General features: G+C 42.8%; 1 protein-coding gene across 1 annotated transcript in view; it reads right to left on the bottom strand.

The window, feature by feature from the left end:
- coro7 (coronin 7) overlaps window positions 1-26,264 on the bottom strand; it is a 139,667-nt gene that overhangs the window by 2,075 nt on the left and 111,328 nt on the right. Inside the window, exons 10-27 of the mRNA XM_074656679.1 lie at window positions 7,607-7,661; window positions 7,288-7,345; window positions 6,858-7,003; window positions 6,663-6,764; window positions 6,495-6,584; window positions 6,230-6,383; window positions 5,301-5,476; window positions 4,957-5,065; window positions 4,468-4,554; window positions 4,221-4,363; window positions 3,953-4,057; window positions 3,663-3,748; window positions 2,962-3,103; window positions 2,786-2,875; window positions 2,555-2,671; window positions 2,286-2,421; window positions 564-655; window positions 341-427 (exon numbers count right to left, since the gene is read on the bottom strand). Coding sequence (XP_074512780.1) covers window positions 341-427; window positions 564-655; window positions 2,286-2,421; window positions 2,555-2,671; window positions 2,786-2,875; window positions 2,962-3,103; window positions 3,663-3,748; window positions 3,953-4,057; window positions 4,221-4,363; window positions 4,468-4,554; window positions 4,957-5,065; window positions 5,301-5,476; window positions 6,230-6,383; window positions 6,495-6,584; window positions 6,663-6,764; window positions 6,858-7,003; window positions 7,288-7,345; window positions 7,607-7,661 — 1,975 coding nt within the window. The remainder of the gene's footprint in view (window positions 1-340; window positions 428-563; window positions 656-2,285; window positions 2,422-2,554; window positions 2,672-2,785; window positions 2,876-2,961; window positions 3,104-3,662; window positions 3,749-3,952; window positions 4,058-4,220; window positions 4,364-4,467; window positions 4,555-4,956; window positions 5,066-5,300; window positions 5,477-6,229; window positions 6,384-6,494; window positions 6,585-6,662; window positions 6,765-6,857; window positions 7,004-7,287; window positions 7,346-7,606; window positions 7,662-26,264) is intronic.

The following is a 26,264-nucleotide window of genomic DNA, read 5'->3' as shown; positions in this document are numbered from 1 at the left end:
GCGATTGAGTAATGTTATCGACTCCGACTCAGGCTGTTCTTCGGCTACTGTAGAAACATGGCGGTGCAACATGGTGGACTACGTGGAGAGGAACTGCTCCCTATGTACATATAAACGGCTCATTAAAAAATGACTAATCGACTAAAGAAATCTTAGTCGACTGAGACCAAAACAACCGATTAGTTGACTAATCGACTAAGAGGGGGCAGCCCTGTGAGAATCACAGTGGTAGCTTTTCCTGCTAATTTGCACGTGTTCATTACATGTGACTGGTATCATGGTAGCAGAGTGTTTAAATCAGAGTCGAGACTTCGCAGCTGTTTCCATCACGTTCACTCACCCACTCGTCCTCGTCGACCCCCTCGAAGGACTCCTGTGGCAGCGGGTCGTCCATGTTTCCCAGCTTTGCCACCATGGCGCTGAGCAGCTGGACCACATAGACACACACATTCAGTGTTAAAACACAGCTGCATTTATTCAGCAACTACTATACTACATGTACATGATGACTTTGAGGAGGATAATACGCATCGTAGATGACAGACACACTAGAGTCAGCTCACCTCCTCTTTCTTCTGTTCATCAGTCTTGGCCTCCAGGTAAACAGATGAGGGCACGTATTTCCTAACGGGAGCCTCTTTGGGGGCCTCACTCACTGAAATAAAAACACACAGCGTCAAAAAAGCAAACATACCAGCACATATCCAATACTGGTGTCAAACATACGGCCCGAGGGCCAGAATCGGCCCGCCAAAGGGTCCAATCCGGTCCACTTGATGACTTTACAAAGTGTGAAAATTGCAAAGAAAGAAGTACATTTTTTTCAAATTTTTCAATAAAACGTTATTCCTATTTGTCCACTGGAGGTTGCGCTGTCCTAATAAGAGTAGCAGGCACTATGCTTGAGACGCTATTATACTGTAGATCCCGCACGCTTACGTAGAAGCTACATGACACAAAACTGTCAAGCGTAGGGCTACTGTTCGTGCAGAAGCTGCCGGTGGAAAATGTCATACAGTGTCGGGTTTTCCAAGAAAAATGGAACCACTTCATATTTCTTCACAGAGGTAAATGGGAAGCCTACGAGGGGTGGACGCAACAAAAATTAATTGTGAGGTGATGAAAATGCATGTGAATTGAATAATGGAGCGATAAATTATCAAGTTTTATGATTAATTTGACTAAAACAGTCGTAATGTGATGAAAACAGAGCCACGTTTCATAATTTTCCCATCTTACATTCATCATTCACAACAATGAATTACCATTTATCATCTAAGGAAAGTGGCCTCAAGGGTGGAAGTAACAAAAAAACGCTCTATCAAAAAAATAAAAAATAACATGCCCACTCTGTGAACCGCTCTACTCTTGACTTCGTGCAGACATTGACATGGTTTTTGATTTGTCATTTTGGGCAGAAGTAACATAAATTGCAAGCTGTATATGATAAATGTCAGCTGGGTGTTGTGAATGATGAATGGTCGACAGTTTATTATCAGATCAACACTGATTCAAATAAAACGTGAATCAAGTTTATCAAATAAATTGAAGATTTATCGCTCTATTTTTTAATTCACATTCATTTTCATCACTTCCCTTTTCTTCAGTTACTTTTTGTTACTTCCACCCTTGAGGAGGCAATTTTGTGTTGTGAATGATGAATGTAAGACGGGAGAAATGATGAAACATGGCTCTGTTTTCATCATGTCATGACTGTTTTAGTCAAAACGAGTTTAAGTTGATCAAATCGATTGGTAATTTATCGCTCCATTTTTCATTTAACATCCATTTTTCAATTCACATTGACTTTCATCACCTCCATTTTTATCAACTAATTTGTGTTGCTTCCACAGCGTGTGTTCACAGCACCTTTCAGCACACAAGGAATATAATATTCGGCGCCACTATCAGACTCATCGTTGCGAAAAACACAACAACTCGCAAGAACAACTGAGAACAGAGAATATGAATGAATTGTTGGCAGGTTTTAGGAAGCGGCAGTCTGTTCTTAGTCGTGTTCATCATCTGTTCTTAGTCGTAGCCGAGAGATCAGAGAGACATCCCAGGCTGCTCATCATCTGTTTTGTAAATGGTTCATTAAATGTGAACGTTTTCAGAATGTACTTCTTTACACTACAAGAAAGGGGAAAAACTTGAACGTGGTTTTACTCGTCCGACCCACTTGAGATCAAATTGGGCTGTATGTGGCACATGAACTAAAATGAGTGTGACAGAAGAGAGATATGTTAGACACAGTCACATGGCATGTATAAATATATGAGCACCTGGCGTCATGTCTTTAGGCTTCAGGCTGATCTTCTTGTGTTGTCCGTTGGAGCCAGACAGCCAGGCAGAGGCAGTCAGCGCCGCTTCCCAACAGACTGTGGTGTCGGTGTACACGTCATCCTGGAAAAACTCTTTCTGGAGACACAGAGGCACACACATACTGTAGGGTTATTTATACTTTCTATAGTTACAAAAACATTTATTAGAAATAACCATCAGGAAGGAACGCATGCAGTGTTACGTCCACTAGGTGGTGTAGTTGGCTCACCTTGACCCGCGGCACTCTGAAGGCCACCGGCTCTATGGTTGTCTTGTTGAGCAGCAGTCCCACAGCGACCTCCACATCACGCACATTGCACTCTGACTTGGGCAGGAAGGCCAAGCCCTGCAAACATGGAAACAATCAGCACACACAGCATCACACACATGGCACAGTTTTAAGAAGGGTATGGTGACTGACAATTGAATTATGACAAAACGTGGGAGTTCAACTCCGTACCTTGTGTGGCTCGGGAGAGTTAAAGCTGCTGCACGCCATAAAGTAGGGATCTTCAGGGACTATCTCGTAAATGTGCACTCTGGTGTCACCCTGGATAAACAAATTAAACACATCTAATTCTTCTCCGTCTTGACTTTCAAATGTACCTTACGTGCAACTATATTTAGTCTGCTTACTTTCGCAGTGAGGATGAGCACACTGGTGTCGGGGTCGTAGAAAGGGATGAGTGTAGAGGGGGAGATGTCTATGGTGGTACTGGCTATGGCTCCGGAGGACAGGGAGTCGGCAGAGTACAGGTAGAGTATTCTCTCACTGTGACTGCAGAGGGACGACAAGAGATTTTCCATCGACTGATTACACTGAATTATGATGCCTTGAAATACATGACTGATGACATGATGAAGTAGGGCTGGGCGATATGGCCAAAATCTTCTATCACGATACAGGTAATTTCATATTGCGATAACAATCGTGATATAGCATGTTTTGTGGTAATTCAATAAATAAATAGTCTATATGAAATAACCACATGGTAAAGCCTATATTTTGTATACTCCGCTGTGAATTAAATACTTGACAAATGAAAAGTATTTTCTCATTTTAAGAACTTGACTGTAAAATGAACATAACAGTTTTAAGTGAAATTATAGAGAAATATAAATAAATATAGACATAGCCTAGATAGACATTTCTATATAGTTTTGATGATATATATCGTCATATTGCCCAGCCCTAGTCTGAACTGTTTTCAGTAGAAATAATAGAGTGGTTTGAATTCACATAATTCTGTGTCATCTAACACTGACATCACTCTTAAATATATATATATATATCTTTTGCTGGCTTTATAACACTTTAACAAACAAAAAGTCAGTACCTGTCAAATCCTGACACCAACAGGTACTTTCCCTCACACACCCACACCGCACGAGCTCCCCGGTGGCCCTCAGGACCTGGGCCCTCCTAAAAAGAAGAAATGTAAGAGAATTAATTAATGATTTTTTTTTCTTTAACTTTTATTTAGCGAGATAATCTGATTGAGATTTTGAGTCTCATTTCCAAGCAAAAAAAGTTTCACACAAGCAACATATAAAAACACAAATAACAGACTCAAATCTCCTCTATTTTTATTGCATCCTCCCATGTTCTCCGATGTGCTGTACATACCTGCACAGGTGCATCGGACTTGCGGGGGTCATAGATGCGAACTTTCCCGTCTTTGCACACTGTGGCAAGGAGCTTGCCATCTGGGCTCCACGCCATGCCAAAGATCTGAACATAATACGCAAAGAAGAAGGAGAAGGTCAGAGGACAGTTGGTGTATTTACTCCAGTATGTGTAAGCAAACATGTCCAAATGTCCAAAAACGATCATGTATGCAGTCTATGATGTTTTACTCTTGTATTTGATCAAGGCGTGGATCTGGGTCACCTACCTGGTCCTGGTGTCCGGTGAGGACTTTGACCTGCTCTCCGCTCTCCACGTTGTACATTCTGACCGTGAGGTCGTAGGATGAAGACACCAGGATACCGCTGGCCAGAGGGTGGAACTTGATGGAGTAAATCTTCTCCGTGTGGCCTACGAGGGGTCACAGCAGCTGTCAATCAACTTGACTTTCACTGTTGTACGTCAGACTTGTCACTCAACAATGAGGTCATTTCGGTAAGTGGAGCCGGTCCTACCTTGCAAGATGACCTCAGGCTCAGTCAGGGTCTCTGTCAGCCCTCCCTCTGGTACCTGCCACACCCGGATCTTTGCATCATCACCAGCTAGCACGGACAGAGAGACGGAGATATGCATGTCAACTCACACTCACACACCTCCTGTAGAGGCGGTGTCGCTGTAGGGTTCAACCCCCCAGAACCCTACTGTACACACATCAGACATCACAATGGTTTTAAGACAAAAATTAAGATTTTATTTTCATAAATAACTGTATTTATTATAATATAAATAAACAATTGGTCCTTGATCTTTTTTCATTCGTTACCTCAATGCAGAAAATGAGGAAGGGCGCCCACCAGCATTTTAAATTATTTTTATATTATTTTATTTTATTTGTATCATTATTTATTTAAAGGGCAACCAGCGCCCCCATGAAGGTGGAGGTGACCGCCTATACTGCCTATGCCTAGGTGGCGGTACGGTACACAGTACATGTATTCACTCACCCACAGCAAGCCGCTGCGTGTTAAAGGGGTCCCAACAGAGGTCGATCACATTGACAGAGTTTTGGATGGTGAGCAGGGCGGTGTCTGGTAGCCTGCCAGGCTGAGAGCGCTGAGGAGAGGACAGGAGTAAAATCAGTCACTCACACACGTACAGTATGGAGTATACTCCTTTTACAAAGTATCTGAAGTACAAGGGAAAAAAGAGACACCCAACATGGAGACCAACAACAGTTTTTAACACTAGAACCGCCAGGGGTTGCTGTATACCTAAAACCGCACTTTTAGGAAAAGTCACAGACTGGGGGGACTTGGAATATCTTATTGAAACAAAGTTGCTGCCGTACCTCAAAAACGGCGACCTGGCCCCCGGAGATGGCGAGGGGCACTGCCATGCGTTGGCGGTTGACACAGAAGCCGTCAGACTCGCCTGGAGTCGTCAGGTTGATGCCACGCAGGTTGGTGAAGTGCGTGTCCCGGTGCATCACTGCACCCTGGATGTGACGGAACTTGGAGGTCGGCCCTGGATCAGAGATAATCCTAAATCAACAGCTTTGTCACTAAAGAAACATTATTATTATTATTAGGGCTGTCAAAGTTAACGCAAATCATTTTAATGCCACTAATGTCTTTAATGCTTTAACGCAATCAATCTTTCGGGAGCAGGCTCAGTTTTAAAGCTGCAGTGAAGATGCTGGTATCATGTGAAACTACGAAACCTAAAGAATCCATCGGTACCAACCACGTAAGGAGGAGGTTAAATAACGCTCCGAACTTACACTAAATTTTGGAGAGGAAAAACTGTCATGGCCATTTTCAAAGGGGTCCCTTGACCTCTGACCTCAACATATGTGAATGAAAATGGTTTCTATGGGTACCAACGAGTCTCCCCTTTACAGACATGCCCACTTTATGATAATCACATGCAGTTTTGGGCAAGTCATAGTCAAGTCAGCACACTGACACACTGACAGCTGTTTTTGCCTGTTGGGCTGCAGTTTGCCATGTTATGATTTGAGCATATTTTTTATGCTAAATGCAGTACCTGTGAGGGTTTCTGGACAATATTTGTCATAGTTTTGTGTTGTTAATTGATTTCCAATAATAAATATATACATACATTTGCATAAAGCAAGCATATTTGCCCATTCCCATGTTGATAACATGAATTTGCAAATAATCGCCATTCAATATTTTAATCGATTGACAGCCCTAATCATTATAAAAAGACAGACATCTTAATGAAGAAAGAGCGGTTTCAGGTGTGAGTTCATACCCATCAGGTTCTGGATGGCCTTGACGCTCTGGCTGGGGCTGGGGAGGAAGCCTGAGGAGAGGCCGGAGGTGGAGGAGGGAGAGCGGGACGGGGCAGCGCTGCTGCTGGGAGTGCTCAGAGGACTACTGGAGGTGGAGCAGCCACGTGCCGGGTCCTGTACAACAATAAATGTCAGATTTTTACTACCCCCAATTTCGGGAATACGAGAATCCACTAGTAGCATTATTTCTGATGGATGACCACGTAATACTAAAACATTTTCTACCTCCTTGCTCGCCCCACTGGGCAGCTCCTTCTTTACTGGTAGAGCCTTTGGTTTGGGATGTTTGTCTGGGTTGAGGTTGACTTTCTCCACCTGAGGACAAACAGATTGTTTGAGGCGTCCACACACTGTGAAGACTGGATAAACTTGTTGAGAGTGGAGATCCTTTACCTGCTTGTTCCCTCCCTCCCACCACTCCTCAGCAGACATGGCTGGAGTTGAGCCCACCGTATCTGGGAACAGATCTTCATGAAACTCCTGGAAGTTTGAACGCTGGAAGACAACGCAGCAGAAATACAAAAATCACATGAATCTGATGTAAGTGTCAGCACGTCAGTCATTTCTGTGCGTATACTGTATACACACCTTGCGAGGGACTTGATAGCTGATTGGCACGATGCAGGTGTCGGTCAGCTGAAGCACACTCATCACTTCGCAGGACATAACATCCAACGCCAGCTTGGGTACCATGGCAACTCCTCGTGTTGAGGTGTCCGTCAGACAGTGGCTCACTACGGAGATAAAACAGAAAGAGAGGGATCAGATACCAGGAGGGAGAGCTGTTACACCTCTTCCTAACTGGAAGTGAATGAGAGAACATCAGATTGTTTCAGTTTTTCTCAGTGAAAAAACCCTTAGCCTGGATCTATTTATGCAAAGATTAGCGCATCCCCAAACTACTTTCACTGGTGAAACTCGACACTGACAGTAACTGACATAACTTCGCCAGAGTTCGCTCGGTCGCTGTATGTTAAGAAGAGATGTCTGACCAGACAGATAAATGATGGATCTTTACCTTGAGAGAGGAAAGGCTCAGACGTAGACACTTCATAGCAATCAACCACAGTGTCCCCCTGTGCGAGAGAAAACATTATTAATCTTTATATTGTACTGCAAAGCATGACTGTCTTAATAGTGAATCAGAAAAAAACACCTTATCATCAGCACAGAAGTATAATATTGCAGTAATGACAGTTGACCTGAATTCCTGATTTGTGATACAACTACACAGAACTTTTCAGGAATAAATATTTAATAACATCTAACTCATTCCTCAAAGTTGTCACCTGCCAGAATACATAATAAACGGGCATTAATATTAATCTGTATCTCACCAAGCCAGCCAGTATGAGCAGCCCAGTGTCCTCATCAAACAGAGGAATCGCCGTCCTGAAATCAAAGAGACAAGAGAGGAAAATGCTCAGAAACAGAGAACACTGACTATTACATGTTAGTATATCACAGAGTCTGTTCTGTAGGTTGAAGTTTTACAAAGGCGCCACTAGATGGAGCAGGACGCTCATTTTAGGGCAAAAGTGGTCATACAGTACATTGTCAGCTCAGAAGCTGTGCTGCCATTCTTTTCACTGATCTTTATCTACAGATTAGGTAAACAGTCGGGGCGAAAAACTCTGTTGAACGTGTTAAGTTAAACAAATGCACAGTCAGACTCACTAATACTCACATTCACTGATTAATATTCCTCAGTGCTCTGCCTCCTCTTAGTCTTAAAACTTAAACTTTATTACATTTGTCATATAGATGAAATTTGACCTCTGCTTTTAACCCATCGTGAGTATTTTTAGGAGCAGTGAGCTGCTGTGAAGCGCCCGAAGAGCAACTTGATCAAGGACACTTCGACATGCAGACAGTAAGAGCTGGGGATTGAACTGGCAACCTTGTGGTTAAAGGATGACCCGTCCTACCCACTGACCTACAGCCAGCCGTCGGTCCATTGGTCGACTATTCGGTCGTTTTGGTCTTAGTCAAGTCAATTTTATTTGTAAAGATCAAAATCACAAATTTGCCTCAGGGGGCTTTACAATCTGTACAGGATACGACACCATCTGTCCTTTACAGTACGACCCTCTTATCCGTCTATTCGTTTTTTATACTTTTTTCATGCTGAAGGACTTATTTCCAAAGAGCTTATGAGCACATCTCTGGTAAACACAATATTCAAAGAAGTGTGATTCTTTGTGGAGAAACTCAGTTTTACAGATCTGTTGCTTTAAATCAACTAATCGATCAGTCGTCAAAATCATACGAGTGTTAGTCGACTAAGAATTTCTTTGGTTGAGGACAGCCCTATTGCACAATAAAGCCAAAAAAAGAGCGTTATCAAAGATAAATATAGCATAAAAACCCCCGAGGAATATGTTTCAAGACGGATGCATTGTCAAATGGACAGAGAAAAACAGACTCAAGGTGACCTATAAGAAAAGAGCTGCGACTAATGATTAGGACAGACGATCTTGAAAAAAACATCATAGTTTCCTAAAGCCAAAAGTGGCGTCTTTAAATGTTGTTTTGTCTGACAAAAATGTCCAAAGATATTCAGTTTACTATCACACTGACTATGAAAAACAAAAAAATCCTCACATTTGGAAAGCTGCAACGAAACGCACGAGATTAATGATTAATAAAATAGCTAAATAGTAACAACAAACCCTTTCAGCTCTACATGGAAACTCCACCCACACAGGCATGAACAAGGCCACAGTCACCTGCCTCCTCTCATGATTTGAGGTAAGAAGATTGAGAGATGAGGAAACTGAATGAGCTTTAAACTCAATGGGGAAAGTACAACCGGGCTGTAGTAAATAAACCAAACAGGAAGCAAAGGCTTAGACGCATACGTGCACAAACACAGGCAGGGCTGACCACTCTGCCTCTTACTCTCCCTCATACTGTAAGTCTCTCAAGTTATCAATGAGAGCAACAGGCAGCGCGCCGTGTTGTTTTCCAGACAGGAAGAGAGGCCGAAGAGAGTGGTGGCTGATCTAACCACTCCACATCACAGGCCACAGATAGGCTCATTGAAGTGGAGAGGCAGTTCCAGCGATTGGCTTATGATGACGACCTTGTGCGATGGTGCTATTCTAGTGGAACGCCGCTCGGCTGCCTCGGCATCGACCGAGAGTGACAGACTGGTGATGTAAGGCTCCAAGTATGACAATATAATGACAGACTTAGTTTGGGTATCTTAAGCAACTGCGCATGGTGACACGCAATGGTTTCTGTGCTGTGTACAAGAGTCACAGACAGACAGAGAGAGGGACTGTCTGTCAGCAGTTGAATGAAAACTAGGGATGTAAGAAAATATCGATACACTTGAGTATCGCGATATTAGGTTTTGTGATACTGTATCGATTTTTAATTGACAGTTTACATGCAAAGATTCGTGGCAGACAGTGGTTCAATATGTGTTTTGTTTAGACAATTCTTTATATACAGTCTATGCAAAAAGCCACGATGGCGGTGGCCAAAATGCCGAAGTCGAGGCTTCAAAACGGCAGTCCATAAACCAATATAATCTATTTACAGCCATTTGAAGGAAGTAGCATAAGAGTGCACTGCTAACGTTAAAAATCTCAATATATCTCCTTGTTTATAGTATTGCAATATATCGCAACATACCGAATCATAACCCTTGTATCATGATACGTATCGTACGTAGATTCTTAACAGAGGAAGACTTTCAACAAACCTAAACTCACGTCATTAAGAACTGTCTGAGTCTGTGGCTGTAATAGCTCACATCCTTTTGTTGCCTTTATAAATGTTTTCCAAACTACGATGACAAGAATCTCGGTATCATTTTCATTTGAGTCTTATGTTACATTTTTGGAGGTAATTTTGCTCTTGGCAGTTTATGCAGTAACAGCAGACGGAGAAACAACTGATGCCGGTCATGACTGGCAAACTAACCTGCCAAGAGGAAATGGTGTAGAAAAATGAAATATTACCTTGTACTGTATACTGTGAGTGAAAGGTCTCTTTTACTGTTTTCTTTTTTTGGCAAGGTTCATAAGAGTCAGTCTTGATATAAAATGTAACGAACCCACAGAGGGAAGAATAGATATATGTAGTATAGATACAGATATCTATATAGATGGGTAACTGGAATACTGTGATTGTGAATGTTGTGGTAATGTTTTACTCCAACCAAGGTATTTAACTAGAGGTGGGAATCACCACAGGCCCCATGATACCATATTATCACGGTACTTAAGTCACAATACGATGCTATTGCAATTTTAAACATTTTGCGCTATGCTATATCGTATCGAGTATTGCAAGATATTGAGATATCTTGCAGTTTGTCAACATCTGTTTTATCTAATAAGATACAGTTTTCACTCTGTTCATCTCAGAGTTTTCATTCACATATCTTGAGGTCAGAGGTCAAGGGACCCATTTCAAAAAATGGCCATGCCGGTTTTTCCTCGCCAAAATGTAGCGTAACTTTGGAGCGTTGTTTAGCACTTTTCCCGATAAGTTAACATGACATGGTTGGTACCAATCGATTCCTCCGGTTTTCTAGCTTCATATCTTCACTCTATCTTTAAGATTGAGTCCACTACAACCTCTGACAGACAGAATAGTGGCCAGGCTTGCCGGCGGGTCGTTGGATTATTAATCGTTTATATAATAAAAGTCAATACTTGATGATACATAATATACAAAATATTTCGATACTATGCTCTATCGATTTTTTCCCCCACCCCTACACTTAACCCACGTTGTTATCAGAAGGTCTCTTTCCCTGTTTCCCCTACTCTACCTTTCCAGTGGTTATCTATATTTCATCCCGAGCATCTGTCAAAATGGACCAGACCTGTACCCCCCTCTTCTCTCTAATTTCCCTCCCTCTACCCTCGGCCTGTGAAGTCAGCGAGGGGCCGGCCACGCTTCGTTAGGGCGACTGTGTGTTCCCATGTCGGAGTCAGTCCACAGGGAGTCCCTAAACACCTCCATTCCCACACCCCTCTCTCCGCTGCCTGTCTTCCTCTCCCTCCCTCACTCTCTCCTTTCCTATTCAACATCACTACCACCACCTTGCACCCCGCCGTCTCTTCCTGCCTCCTAGATCCTAAATCGGTGCCTCCAAATTGCCTTCACCCTCTCTGCGGCCTTATCTCTGTTTTTCTCACAGTAAACGTACAACAAGTCAAACAGCCACATAATAGGAGTGGAGCTTTATCACTGATAATGGCCTCTGTTTACTATCGCTTTCATGCTCCACCTCACCGCCAGCCCATTTTCCCACACAGGGAAACACATACAGGCATGCATGTGCATATTTACACATGCATTAATGTGCACATGCATTAATAAGAGCGTGCAGCTACAGTCATGTACGGTTGGAGCGTGTTGTGCAGATCTCGATCACATGGGTTGATTATGAATGAAAAGAAAAACTATTACAGGCCTCATTCATGCTCTTAGGGGAGAGGCTGTAAACAAAAGAGTGTGTGTGAGTAGTACCCAATCCAGCCTGACACACTAATCCAGACATAAACCCTTTTCAGGGTAGGGTGACTAGGACAGGTTTAACCACACACATGTTAATTAGTCACCAAATAATATAGTATTATATAATGACGAAGGAAAGACATCCGCAATATCAGATGAAAAGCGAAGAAGACTTCGACTAGCGCGGCCCAGGCCTCACACTCTCAGGGCTATCTGCACCCACTAACGTCTCAACACCTTTCCAGCTCTTCCAACGCTCTGCGATGAGCTCTAAAAATCCCCCTGGCTTCGGTCTGTCACTGGCACTCTGCTCCTATCGGAGTTTACACAAAACAGAGAGCGGACAGAACCCCGCCTCCCGCCTCGTCTGCCATCGCCTCACACCGCCTCTCTCTCGCGCAGACCCCAAACGCACATCATAAAATGACCTTCTGCCCATGACAGCAGCCTTCAGCACCAGCAGATATGATGGGTATATTACTCTACGCTAATGTGCATCTGTGTGTGTGTGTATGAAAGAGACTGAGTCAGCCCAGGTATATTATGATTAGGAGAACTTGCTGTTGTTTGATAATGTAAGCGATAGTGTAAATCAGTGGAATAACTGACTAATGGAGGGCCAGACGAATAGATATGCGGATGACAGACAAATGCAGAAATGGTGCGTGTGTGTTTGAAGTGAGGAGTGCACAGGATTTGGGCATCTGCAGCTGGGGTTGTGGTGGAGAGAAACCTCAGAGTTGGTAGAGTTCAACTGCAGCAAAAATGTCCAGTCATCGGACAATCAAATTATGGATATACACACACTAGGGCTGGGTATCGGTTCTCGATACCTTTAAGCTACCGAAATAACCCAGTACCAAGAAGTATTGAAACTTCTCCAGTCAAACGATGCCTGCAATTGATCCTTTTTGTGCCCAGATCTGGAAAAAAATGACTATTTGAATGGTTTTCCTCGTAGCCAATCACCGCCTTCATTCTTCGATTTAACGCAACGTGCAATTGGCCCGTTACCACAGCAGCTACAACCCATACGGCCGGGATTGCCTGCTGGCTTTATCACTTTAAGGGTACTATTATTGTAATTTTTAAAATGATACCCAGCCCTAGTACACACAAAATCCTTCCAGAGACACAGTCAGATGCAGAGATAAATACTTTGTCTGTGCATTTACGTGCTTACAAGCGCGACCAAATATGTAAAAGTATGAAAAATGCACACACACCAACACACTCCGTAGTACGCTTGTGTGAGCACATATAGACTCGTCCCGATAGCATCTGACGCACACAGTAGTGTATTATATACAGTATATAGGGGGAGCTAATGAAAGCAGCCTGCAGAGGTATAAGGTTATGGGTTGACCAGATCAGTATCAGTCAAAGGGACCTTTCTCTGTCGTATGAGATCACTGCCTTTTAGCTACAGGCCAGACTTTGCTGCTAAAAACACACATTAGAGAGCACAATAAGCTCCAGTCGACAGGTAGGAGCTGGCCAGAGAGTAGGGAAGAAAGAGAGGAGGCCTTTGGGGAATATGAAACCAAAACAAAGCAGCTGGTTGTCTACATCTCAATTTAAGAGTTTTTTTTCACTCTCACTCACTTTATTGCTCTTCTAAGATGGACACACATTAGACCAGTGGAACCTTTTTCCTTAAGGAACCCCTTTTCTATCATTGATTTAACTGACGAATCCTGATTATATTAGATCATATTATATTCAATGCATAACAATAACAGTAGGAAGTTTGTGTAAAACGAGCGATTTGGATTCATTTTGAGCGGATTATTTCCTGTGAATATTGCATCATAGATGAGTTTTCCTGTCATGTCAAGGGACTTTTCATACAATTCTCTGTATTGTGTATTTTCATACTTAAAGCCACAGTGGGTAGAAATGGAGCAAATGCGATCTCAGTTGAAGAAATACCAAGCACCGCCCACCAGCCGGAGCACAGCCAATAGGAACGCTCTCTCTCTCTCTGAAATGACCTGTGATTGGTCAAAGTCTCACGTCATGGGCTAGATTTTCTAAAGTCTGAAAACAGAGCCATGAGGAGGTGCAGACGTCTAGTTTTCTCTCAGAACATTTGAATTACAATATGCTGAGAAGTTATTATGGAATTTTTGCCCAATGATGTCAAAAATATACTGCCTATTGAAGCTTTAATAGGCTTCTTTTTTGACAAATTCAGTATTTTCTTCCCTTATTTTATGAGACTAGTTTTAAATTTAGATTTTAAATAATAATCCAAACTTTAAAAATAAAAATTTCATTTAGTTTTCTTCACAGAAATTAACAAAATGCTGAGATATAGGCCAACTGTGTATTTTTTTTAAATGTTGTCGTACACCCCTTAAAATCAAGAAGGCCTCACAAACCCCTGTAAAGCTTTGGCGACCCCTAGTAGGTGTTGGGACCCCCAGGTTGGGAACCAGTGCACTAGAAGACTTTCAACATCCTCACAAGATATGAAAAGATCAACAAAAATGACTTTTGCAGATTACAGTCTGCAATCATTTGTTGTCTGCAATTAACTGCATCATCCTCCCAAGTTAAATAGAGTTATTTCTGTCTATTCTGTGTAGACGGTAGCTGCTCCTGAGGTTTCACCCCCATTTAAGTATTTTTTCATATGAATTGAGGGTCTATTTATAGAGGATGTCGCATGTTGTTCAGACTGTAAAGCCCTCTCGTCACGTTCAGATTTGAAACTCGAACATTTGTTCAAATCACAACCGTAATCTGACTCGTTTTAACCTCAATCTGAAGGTGAGAGTTTTGAATCATAAATTTCATTATGTGGAGACTGTCCCCAGTATTGGAAACCAGTCCTTCATGGCCAAATTTGAGCTCATAATCTGGCTTTAAATTATGTGGTGTGACCTCAGCTTAATTTACTGTTCATTCTATTTTCATTTCATCCTTTTCCCCTCCGTCATCCACTCCGCCCTCCTTCTTTTATCGGTCCCCTGGTTATGTCATCCCGGTCAGTGGGAGTGAGTGAGTGGCGAAGCAGTATCGCTGAGGGTGAAGGGTCTGTTGAACTGTGAACTCCAACAGTCCACTTTATCAGCCCTCCTGCCGCCAAGGACTGTGGGCCTGCAGCTTGTCCAGCTGTCCCGGCGGGCCTCTGCTGTCCCGACAGGCCTCTGCTGTCCCTCTGGTCAGTGGTGACTTAGTGTTTTAGACTGAAACTAGAGCCGTCTCAGCCATAAAATAATGTTTGGATTATCACACGGGGTCATGAGGACACTCGGGGTGGGTCACAGTAAGAAAAGCAGACATGTTGTTGGGAGCCTGGAGTCACTGGTTTACCCCATAAACATTAGATCAATACACTGTTCCCACACTCACTCAAATTCAGACCAAGCTACGGTCTTTTTTTGGTGAATTGCAATGTCTTCAAGTAAGAATATTGTGGGTTAAGATATTATACAGCTCAAAATTTAACATCTGAGACCATAGTCCAGAATCCTGGTGACATAATATAATAATATATATTGACGCAAATATTCATCACAGTATGTTTTCTTGTAAAAGTGTTGACAGAGAGACACCCAGGGATGTGAAGAAATGTTGGTGCTATATTTATTCCCTGGGTCTTTGAATCTATCTACCTTTTCTTGGCTATACGTGTGTTTTCATAGTAATAAAAAACAGGACTAAGAGTCTACTGCCCTGCAATCGGCTCTGTGATTTTAGCTAAATGCTATTGTCAACATGCTAACATGCTCACAATGACAATGTTAACATGCTGACGTTTAGCAGGTGTAATGTTTATATGATCACCATCTGCTTATATGGCTGAGGCCGATGGGAATGTCATTAGTTTTGCCGGTGTTTGGCATTGATGGATAATGGATACGCTGCCGCTGCTCAGCCTTGCTTCCCATTTTTCTCCAGTGGCCACTTGCAGTACTGCATCGACCCCCTTTGGCCCAAAAAGCATTTTCCCCATACAGTAGACCACCATTGTAAAAGAGACGCTGCTGACAGGACTCCTCGAACTGCAAACAAGGCCGATTATGACTCCTTCTATTATGAATTTTTGATCCGTGGAGGTTTTATATTTGTAAAACTTTCCTCGAGCCGAGAACAGTGATTTAAACATCTGTGATGTCATCAAAATGTAAAGTCTATGGGCCGAGTGGGAGCTCATGGGCGGGGCTAGCGGGAGAAACACTACTGTGCATATTCAGTGGGCCGCATACCCCGGAAGTAAACCCCGAAGCTAGAAAACTTTTCCAGCATATGCGCCAGGCGAGAAATTGGTACCATCTTGGAGTCCGGTATACAGTTCTTATAACACCTCCATGGTATTTGGTCATAAACCAAAATATTTGGTAGAATTCTGGCCTTATGATGGCGCTAGATTAAAGGTGTTATTGATAACATATTTATGTAGACAAATATATATATAAAAAAAAAAATGATACAACCACAGAGCTTTTAGAAAGGTGCTGAATAACAGTATGGCTTTTCCTTAAAAAAATAATAATATGATTATGAATTAAATATTTTATAAATTTTGACAGGTCCAAAATGAATATTTTGTTTATCTCTGTGGAAGATATCTGACGTTTTGTTCCCACTTCTAACAAGGCTTGTGAGTCAATAGTATAACGACGTTGGTATCACGTGGTATCTCTAGGTCGTGAGTTAGTGTGGAAACAAACGGATAAATGGCTGAGATTGAAAGTAAGTGCCTGGCAACGACTTGTTGTAAAGTAAATGCAATGGAGCGGGAGAGGGAGAATGCGACATCTAGTGGCTGAATGTTATCAATGTTATCAATAGCACCTTTAAACGTTAAGGTTCTTACAATGCATCCTGATGGAGACATGATGTCCGTACCAATTTTCATGACAATCCATCCAATTGTTGTCAAGACATTTCACTAAAAACTAAAAATGTCAGCCTCACGGAGGCACTGGAGGAATTTGGGATTTATTCTCTGGAGACCAAGAATGTCAAAATGTAATGACAATCTATTCAATAGTTGTTGAGATAATTCAGTCTGGACCAAAGTGGTGGACCGACCAACAGAACGACATTGCCATCCCTATGAGCCACACCACTGCAGTGGCTAAAAGGGGAACGACCAGTATGAGAGCATGAGGAGGACTGTTGAAACCTTCCATTTTAGGCCTTTCTTTGTCTCCCCCACATATAAACACAATCAGTGGCAGATTAATAATGTGGCAGATCAGTTGTAGTATGAAATTAATCAGTAAAAATATGCGGTATGATGAACAGTTGACTGTAACTAAACAACTGTATCTCCCATTTAAAAGGATGACCATATAAGCACATGCTTTTTTGATTATTTTCATTATCGCTATCTGATGATGGCAGTTCATATGACCGGCAGATTATTTATTTATTCTTATGATAACCCTGCCCTCTTCCTGTCTTTATTGTTTGCCGTGACAGAACACACTCTCTCTGTTCCAGCGTTATTACTCTTGTGTGAGGGAGTTAGACACAGCTAATGGTTTTATGCACACTTACGCTGCAGGCCCATGGCTGTTCACATTACCCCGACAATGGAAGGATTGATGCGGAATAATCCACTGGTGATTAAATGGGATTCATAACGGAACAACACTAGACCTGTAACGCCGTCTCTAGGATGGTATATCCTGGGTTGGTTTCTAGTGTTCTGCAAATATGTGAAGTAAAAAAATAATCCTTTCCATATGAGAGAGAATATTTCAGAAGATTATGGAAAAGGTCATCTAAACAGCAAACAAATGGTTTGGCAATGATTAATCTTTCCAAACGCTGAACTATAACAATCCACCAGAAATGAAACAAAAGAGTGCCATAAGCAAATAAACAATAAATCACAGCCGATGAACTTTGTCACCTTTGTAAACTCACAAGCTCACAGATCAATCAGACGTCTGCACTTGTGCTGTCTGAATGTGTACAAATGTTTCCATTAGCAGCATCGGAGCTCCAAAAGAACCGCACCACAAAAGCTAAACCACAGGGTCACAGCGGGGGCGAGTCTTCAACAAGACTCAAACTCACAGTGGTTGAATGCAGCTGCAGCGCCTTGAATTCAAATTCAATTGACTGTCCTCATTTAACGCTGTGCCAGTTCATTTTATCCACACGAGAGGACCAAAACCTGGACCAGGAACCTGATATGGCTCTTTCTCTTGTTTATTTCTGGACATGAAGAACAGGGCTGTGTATCGGCAAGAACCTTGCGATACGATACGTATCATGATACAGGGGTTAGGATTCAATATATTGCGATAGCAACGCGATATAGGAAACTATCATGGTATAAAGAACACACCGCCATATACATCAAATCTGAGTTAAAAAAAGTGTATTTTTGTATGCAATCAGATCAGTGGGATCTGCATTTGCATTTATCACAGTCTCTGTAACATCCAATATCATAGCACTACTTCTATATTCCAGGAAAGGCCCTGACACACCAAGCCGACGGTTGGCCAGTTTGGAGCCGTCGGTGAGCGTCTGTCGAATACAGACTACCGCTATCTGCTGGTAGAGAGAGCTATTTCCTCTCAGGCAGGCGCAGAACATACGTGTTCGACTCAACATCCTGATGAAGACTTGTTGAGTCAAAATGCCTTGGTGTTATCCATGTCTTAATAAAGGATGTTTAATTCATAAACACTTTATTTTGTCTTTTTTTAGTGTATATATAAAACTAATGATTTCTTATCCAGATAGTCTTTGAGGATTACCCTCAAGACAGGTGGCTCTATTGCAATGATAGCAGATAAGAGGCCCACACTGGGGTTACTGTAGGTTCTCATATGGTCTTAAAGGCTAAAACACAGCTGTGGTTGGGGTGCTACTGAATGCAGCTTCTAAGTCACGACGAGTTCAAGGATCCTCAGCAGGCGTTAAGCTGCACAGTCGCCCTGCGGAGCAGTGAAATGTACTTAAGTGCGACATACTTTCTGCACTGAGTCTGTGTGTTTTGTTGCCAGTGTGTGTGGGTATTTTAATAAATGTGCTGGGTTTCGCCTGCCTCGCTACCTTCAGTAGCCAGTTCATTAGAAGGGAATTAGAGTTGACGCACTGCGTTCCTGAGAGGGGGAAGAAAAGCCGGGATTGTTGGTGGAGGGGCCAGCTGTGGCCCCTCTGAGCACCAGTGACGAGCCTCTCAGATAGGCTGCCAAACGGCTGCTCTGCCCTCTCTCCTCGCTTCACTGGGCCCCGTCCTCTGGCCCCTGACTACCGGCACACACACACACACACATGTTGTGGCACACATGCATGCATGCTCAGGATTTAATTAAACTCACTGAGTCCCGTGTCAACAGGTCTGCAATGACCCCTCTGACACCCAGCGTACACACTCCCAATTCCACATACAACCACATGCAAAGTTGGCAAAAAATGCAGCAGCTTCAGCACTTATGTCCTCAAGAAACACAATAACGCTTCATTACCGTTCCAGCTTGTCAGTGCATCTCAACCTTCACACTGACACAAGCATCAGCGCTGCACATCTCTCATTTAATCCTTCTTTGAAGGGGGAAACAATGAGCCCACAACAAGACGGTCCTACTGTGTCAGCCACAGATCTTTGTCAAGCATGTGTAGAAAAACAACCCCTCACACTATAATAGACACTTAGAGACATCTCAAGACGACTTGAGCTGTCTGACCACATGACCGTCTGAAAAATGAAAACCCCCAATCTTTATTTTTACAAGAGGAGACAGAGAGGGAGAAAACCAGTGATACAGATGATTACACCGATTAAACACACACGGTTCTACTTATCCCAGATAAATGAGAGAAGCTCATCTTCAAAATGACACACACACACACACTCACACACACACACACACACACTCAGAGACACTATATAAGTGCGTGGTAAACTGGTCCAGACTGGCTGAGCTATAAAGCAGCCAGGTCAGTGGTCATAAAGAGATCTCAGTGCTGCTCTATGGACTGGGAGGGCTGAAGGGCAGACATGGGCTGGGTTGGGGGTTGTTGTAGGATGTGGGTGGGCATGAGGGCGTCACGGTGTACACACTGAAGGGGAGGTAAGGGTGTGAAAGTGGGAAATGATAGAAGGTAGACAGCTTTGAGGTTGCTGAGAGAACTAAATAGCGTGTGTACTGTATATCAGCATGTTGAAGTGTGTGTTTACATCCGTAATGTGTCTCTGAAGTGCCGGTGTCTGCTTGTTGACGGCTGCCGAGCAACCCGGAAGAGAAGCGTTCCGTGTTAACCCCGTGGTTCAGCATCAAGGGCCCGGGCTAGATGACCATTAAATGACCTGTCGGCGGGGGCCTGGGAACCGAATCTGCAGCCGCGACCGCCTCGGAGGAGAGGAGAGAGAGGAAGCGTTGGCACAGAGGACAGAAAGAGGAGAGGTGAGGGTCACGACCGCGGCGACCCTCTCTGCTGTCAGGTCACCGGAGGACTTCCCCGTCACAGTTGCATTTTTAAACGCTGAACCCAGACGGAGGTACACATGTTTGAGAGGAAGTGTGAACCTGTTTTGCACTCTCAACTAGCAGTTGATGGATTATCCACCAATATTAGTGCTTCACAGATGTAAAATCTCTGCCAACGAGGCCCAAATAAATTCTGCAAATGAAACAATCCCTGAAAGTCTGGAGGCTTCTCTCGTTTGACAGCACACAAAATACGATCTTGGCAACACAGAGTTGCCAAAAACATCCCTCTCTTTGCGTGACTTTCGCATCGAGGACAAACCTAGCTTAGTTTGCAAGTCAAAATGCAGGAGAAAATGTTCAACTTTTCCGTGCAGTCATCCCCTTTCATTAACAAATATCTGTCTCTTCAGGTTAAGTGCTTCATTAGCAATCCCATTAAAGTCTTTCTCTCTCACATTGCAAGCCAATACTAATGGCAAAGACCGAAATACAAGCCTTATTTTACAAAATAACATGAAGCCAGGTGGGAAATCCCGATAATAAATCTGAACATAAGATCAAACCAATGATGAACGAATAAAACCACAATGAGACTAATGGAAAAGACTATTCATGACGTGATTTATATCAGCAGATATAGCGGCTAGTGGACTTTTGGATTGCACATAATCTGTACGAGTATCTGACCTAAAAATACCTCCGTATAAATCCACTTAAATTCAGCGAATAAACCACAAAATGTCAGGCTCGAGATCAGCCGTGGATATAATGCATTGCACAGTAATTATTCTGCATACCAGAGGCACAAGTTAAAAATAATGATCATAAGTTCGGCTTTGTCTTGGCTCCACTGGGTCAGTCACATCATTATAGGAGACGATGTCAGTCTTTAGGTGCACTCTAAGTCTATTTTTCCTACTGTGGAAAAAAAAAGCCACAACTGTTGCTGATCTGATGCGCACACACTGAACCACTCTATAAAATCTACTTTAAAAACATAACCCAGCAGCAACAGGATCGATGAATGACTTACTGCCACGTTCAAACCCTGTCCAACAGACCGTGGACGCTCTTGAACGGACACTCAGCTGCTAAAGCAGATACCTGCCAACCTTGAGACCTCAAACAAAAGGGAGGATTTCAAAACAAAAGCGGGAGGGTTTGGAGGTCCTCACCCAGAAAGATTTGAGTTTCAGAGACTTTGTTTCCTGTTTTCTGGTGACTTTAAAAGAATGAAAATAACAAAATAATAAGTGCACTGCAACAGTATTTTTTGTTAAATAGGCCAACTTTTAATTTTACTTTTAATTCTCAGGAAAGAAAACTGGATAATTCTCCCCTCTGGTGTGAATTTATGCAAATCTCTGGTATAAACTAGGCTAATATTCTTCATCATCCAGATGATACGGGTAATTTATGCGGAAGATCGCCGGAGGATACGAGTACTTTATGCAGAAGATTGTCGGATGATACGAGTGCTTTATCCAGAAGATCGTCGGATGATACGAGTACTTTATGCAGAAGATTGTCGGATGATACGAGTGCTTTATCCAGAAGATCGTCGGATGATACGAGTACTTTATGCAGAAGATCGCCGGATGATACGAGTACTTTATCCAGAAGATCGTCGGATGATACGAGTACTTTATGCAGAAGATCGCCGGATGATACGAGTACTTTATCCAGAAGATCGTCGGATGATACGAGTACTTTATGCAGAAGATCGCCGGATGATACGAGTACTTTATCCAGAAGATCGTCGGATGATACGAGTACTTTATGCAGAAGATGGCCTGATGATACGATTACTTTATCCAGAAGATCGTCGGATGATACGAGTACTTTATGCAGAAGATCGCCGGATGATACGAGTACTTTATGCAGAAGAATGCCGGATGATACGAGTACTTTATCCAGAAGATCGCCGGATGATACGAGTACTTTATGCAGAAGATTGCCTGATGATATGGGTGTTTAATTTATGCAGAAGATCGCCAGATGATTCGGATACTTTATCCGGAAGATCGCCGGATGATAAGAGTACTTAATGCGGAATATTGCCGGATGATCCGGGTACTTCCTCGCTCGGCAGTCGAGCCATTTTTGCTTCATGCGCTACTGAGCAACTCTCATAGGAATGAACAGGAGCCCTCCTCCAACGCTGTATCCAGTTCTCTTTATACATCCATGACTTATAAACGCTTTACAGCACCAGGTACACATGTTGAGATAACGAAAATGGAAAAAAAAAATTGTTAAAATTGCCATAAATCAGGAGAAATGCGGGAGGATTGTGACCCCGGGAGGAAACAGGGAGAGGGAAATGAAAAACGGGAGTCTCCCGGTGAAATCGGGAGGGTTGGCAAGTATGTACAAAAGAGCAACAGCACGGCCCGACAATTTAGAGTACACCACAACGCTGTGATATCACATGATTTGGTCATTTATCGATGAATATTTACTTAAATATTTTCTAGAATCTTCAGCCACAGATCCCTCAAACGATGGTAGAGCTTGACCTCGTACCAAAGCTCACATTGGACGATCCAAACCATTTCCAGACCATACTTGCCCTAATGTGTATGACTGACTTTGTGTGTGTGTCTTTTCCTTCATGGAAAGCCAAGACAGAGTTATTGGAAATGCTAGAACCATAAAACCCAGTAATTTATGGACACAAAACATCACTGTTTAATATTTGTTTTTCCTTCAAGCCTGAGTACGTGTGTGCAAATGAGTGAGAGGGTCGACTCGAGAGACAGGACGAGAAAAATAAAGAGAGAAATATAAACCCTAAAACAACTTCTTCTTCAGACCTTCTTTTTTTTCTACTAGAGCTACAAAAACATTCTTCAACAGAGCGCCTTTCATCGATGGTCATTCGCGTGTGTTTTGACTCCGTGGTGTCTTCCAGTTGGGCTTTATCAGAGTCAGTTAACAGAGTTTATCAGTCCCGCTGTCTACCAGCCTGTGGATCTCTGGAGCCAAAGCCATCTGACTCATCTCACTCTGTGACACACACACCTCGTCGGCGGCGACTATGTGTCCATACTTGCTCTTTCTGGTCCATTTAAAATGCCACTTTATCACCCCTCCACTGTTCTCTCTCTCATATCTCAAAAAGCAGAAATTCCTCTCCTGCTGTGTGAAAATCTAGCATCTCCAAAAAGACAACATTTGGAAACACACACACACACACACACACACACACACACAAAAGGATGGTAATCTTTTAAAAAACTGACTTTCAGGGCTGATTAAGTTGCTCTGTTCAAGTATAGACATACAAATCAAGGTTTGCATTAAAAGAAAATCCCTTTTATGCATCATGATTTAGGCCGAACAACCTAAAAGTTATTTCAGCGTCGTACCCTCAGCCTGCCTGTGGCCCCAGGCCTCGGCCTCACCTTTCCCCCTTCGTCCCGGGTGGACCGCCTGTGCACGAACCTCCGTGTTTTACTGCGAGTGGGTCCAACACACCCACCCTAAATCATCCGCTTTAATGACCGAAGCAGGGATTTGTCCAGTGAAAACCAATAAAACCCTCACAGAACCGAGCAGATTTACTGTAACAGAGATGGTGAAAGACTTATAGAGGGAGGGGAGAGAAAGAAAGATACGCTGAGCGAGACAGAGAGTAGTAAGAGATAAGATCGCTATCACGTTCATGTAGTAAATCACAACAGCTATATGCGTGTCCTCATACAGTACATGTGTGTGTGTGCTTATAAGAATGCTTTGAGCTTTATCACGCTGCATCTGGGAGAGTTATTGGACAGAAAAGAGAAAGTAAGACGTTGTTACAGAGGACACCGGAGCCTTGACGAGCTGCATCTCTGTCTGTATCTCGCTCAGGAGAGAAACCGCGTTTTTGTGACCACCCATACGGAGTCACCATCGCTAATGCACAGTTCAGTATTCCAGTCACACAAAAGGAAAAAAACTAGACGCAGTGATGAACACACACACTTCTAGCGTCGTCTACGTAGCCGCCATCTCTTTAACAATAAGCAGTGCTGACCAAACGTTTACAAGGCCACATCCAGCCCCCCCTTTCCACCGCGGCATGACGAGGCAGCTTCGAGCAATTTGTTAACACAGCAGATGAGTATTCCTCTGGAGGATAAAACTAAGTGGCGCACTGAATAACACACAGATGGGCCTTAACTTTGAAAACACAGAGGAGGCCGGACGGTCACGAGATGAAAAAAGACACCGCAGTCATAGCTTCTAAACAATAGAAACAAAACGCTCTTTCTTTTCATTTAATCAACTTCTACTTGACCTCTCCGCCATGTCAAGGCCGCCACATCCATCTCTTATGGCTATCAGCGCTGTTCGTCACAGCTGAAGGAAGGCTCCTTATCTGCGTGTTTGTTTTTATTTAACCTCCTTTATTTAACTAGGTAGGCAGGTCAGAGCCAAATTGCTCAATGATCGTCTGGCGAAACCCAAAAGAGGCTTTTAAAAAGAGGCCGAATGAGAAGGAATAAATTCTAAGTGCAGGAATATCAGCGCCACGGCAGTTTGGAAACAATGCATCAAGGCAAGACCACACAGTTTGCACGATGGGCGGTTGTGATAAAAAAATGTAGCGTACAATATTGAAAGACAGGAAATAAAACACATAACGACATGCTCCTACCACATCACATGACAGACTGACCAATCTTTCTGTCTGGCAGTTGGCTGAATAGGATGTGACTGACTGTGAGTCACAGCGGTGGAAATCTTTATTTTACTCCTTACAGATAGGAATTTACATTTTAGAGAAAAGGCTGCACTCTGAAAGTTCAACTGTATCTATTATAATTAGAAATAAATGAAAAAGTTGGCAAAAAATATATATATAATGAGTAAAAAAGTTCATTAAAATGTGCAAAAGATGCTTGCACATTTAACACACAGCCTTCCCAGACGCTATTTACCACAATATGTAAATTACCCGTCTGCGAGCAGCGGTCTGACCTGATGTGACCTGATCCGCATAGTTGCTCTCATCCCTCTGATAGAGTTTCTGTCATAGTACTAATACAGCAGTGCAATCATAGTGAACATACTGTAGCTAAGCTGCAGTCACTTTGCCTCCAGCATTAAACCACAGGCATGCTGCTGTTACTCAATACCTGACATACCAGAGAGCAGGGCGAGAAGAAGACGGAGAGGTGAGGAACGAGGGAGCACAACGAGGGGGGAAGATAGGAAAGGAGGATATGAAGGAAGAGAGGATGACTAAAGGCAACTAGTGTTTATACTTTGTTTTGTGTTTTCCGTGCATGTCGTATTTAAGGTGAGAACACAGAGAGAAACGTTCCTCCTTCAGCAGAAGAATGTAAAAACCTCCTACTGTCAATCTCACATAGATCACTCTGCACAGAGAAGCTCAAACGTCCAAGTGAAGAAACAATGAGCACACAAACACACACGACGGTTTGAAGCCTTGAGTTCGGCATTTTGGCTGTTGCCATCTAGGTTTTTGCAACCAGAAGAGGGTGGAGCTAAGTACAACCGAATGCTGATTAAGACATTTTTAGGCGATCAAAAAGGTTATAATTAACTTTCATGAACTGAAAACACACTGTGAAAGGGTTAAAGTTGTAAGACGAAACCACGGACAACTCCCCAGACCGGACAACGCCGTGGTAGCGACCTGTCAATCACACTTGCCCTAAAGCATCCCCTGCTTTATGGTCTATTTGACTCTAAATGGGACCATAATTTACTAAATGAACATCATGCTGTATTGAAGAAGACTTGAAACTAGCGACTGAGACCATAAACTCATATTTACAATGTTTACTGAGGTAATAAATCAAGTGAGAAGTAGGGTCATTTTCTCATAGACTTCTATGCAATCAGACTTCTTTTTGCAACCAGAGGAGTCGCCCCCTGCTGGCTGTTAGAGAGAATGCAAGTTTAAGGAAATTCAGCATTGGTTGCCGAGTGTAAATGTTATGACAACATTAACAATTGAAAAAAGAGGCTGAAAAAAATAAAAAAATTGGGAGAAATAAAGGAATAAACAAGAAAGAAAGAATAAATACAAAAAAGAACAGTGAGGATCATGGGAAAATGCCACCTCTGGATGACCCCCCTCAGT

The sequence above is a fragment of the Sebastes fasciatus genome, chromosome 13 (assembly GCF_043250625.1).
Source record: "Sebastes fasciatus isolate fSebFas1 chromosome 13, fSebFas1.pri, whole genome shotgun sequence".
In the NCBI taxonomy this organism is placed as follows: Eukaryota; Metazoa; Chordata; class Actinopteri; order Perciformes; family Sebastidae; genus Sebastes; species Sebastes fasciatus.
Note: the sequence above shows the minus strand (reverse complement) of the source record. Positions and strands in the feature narration are given on the sequence as shown.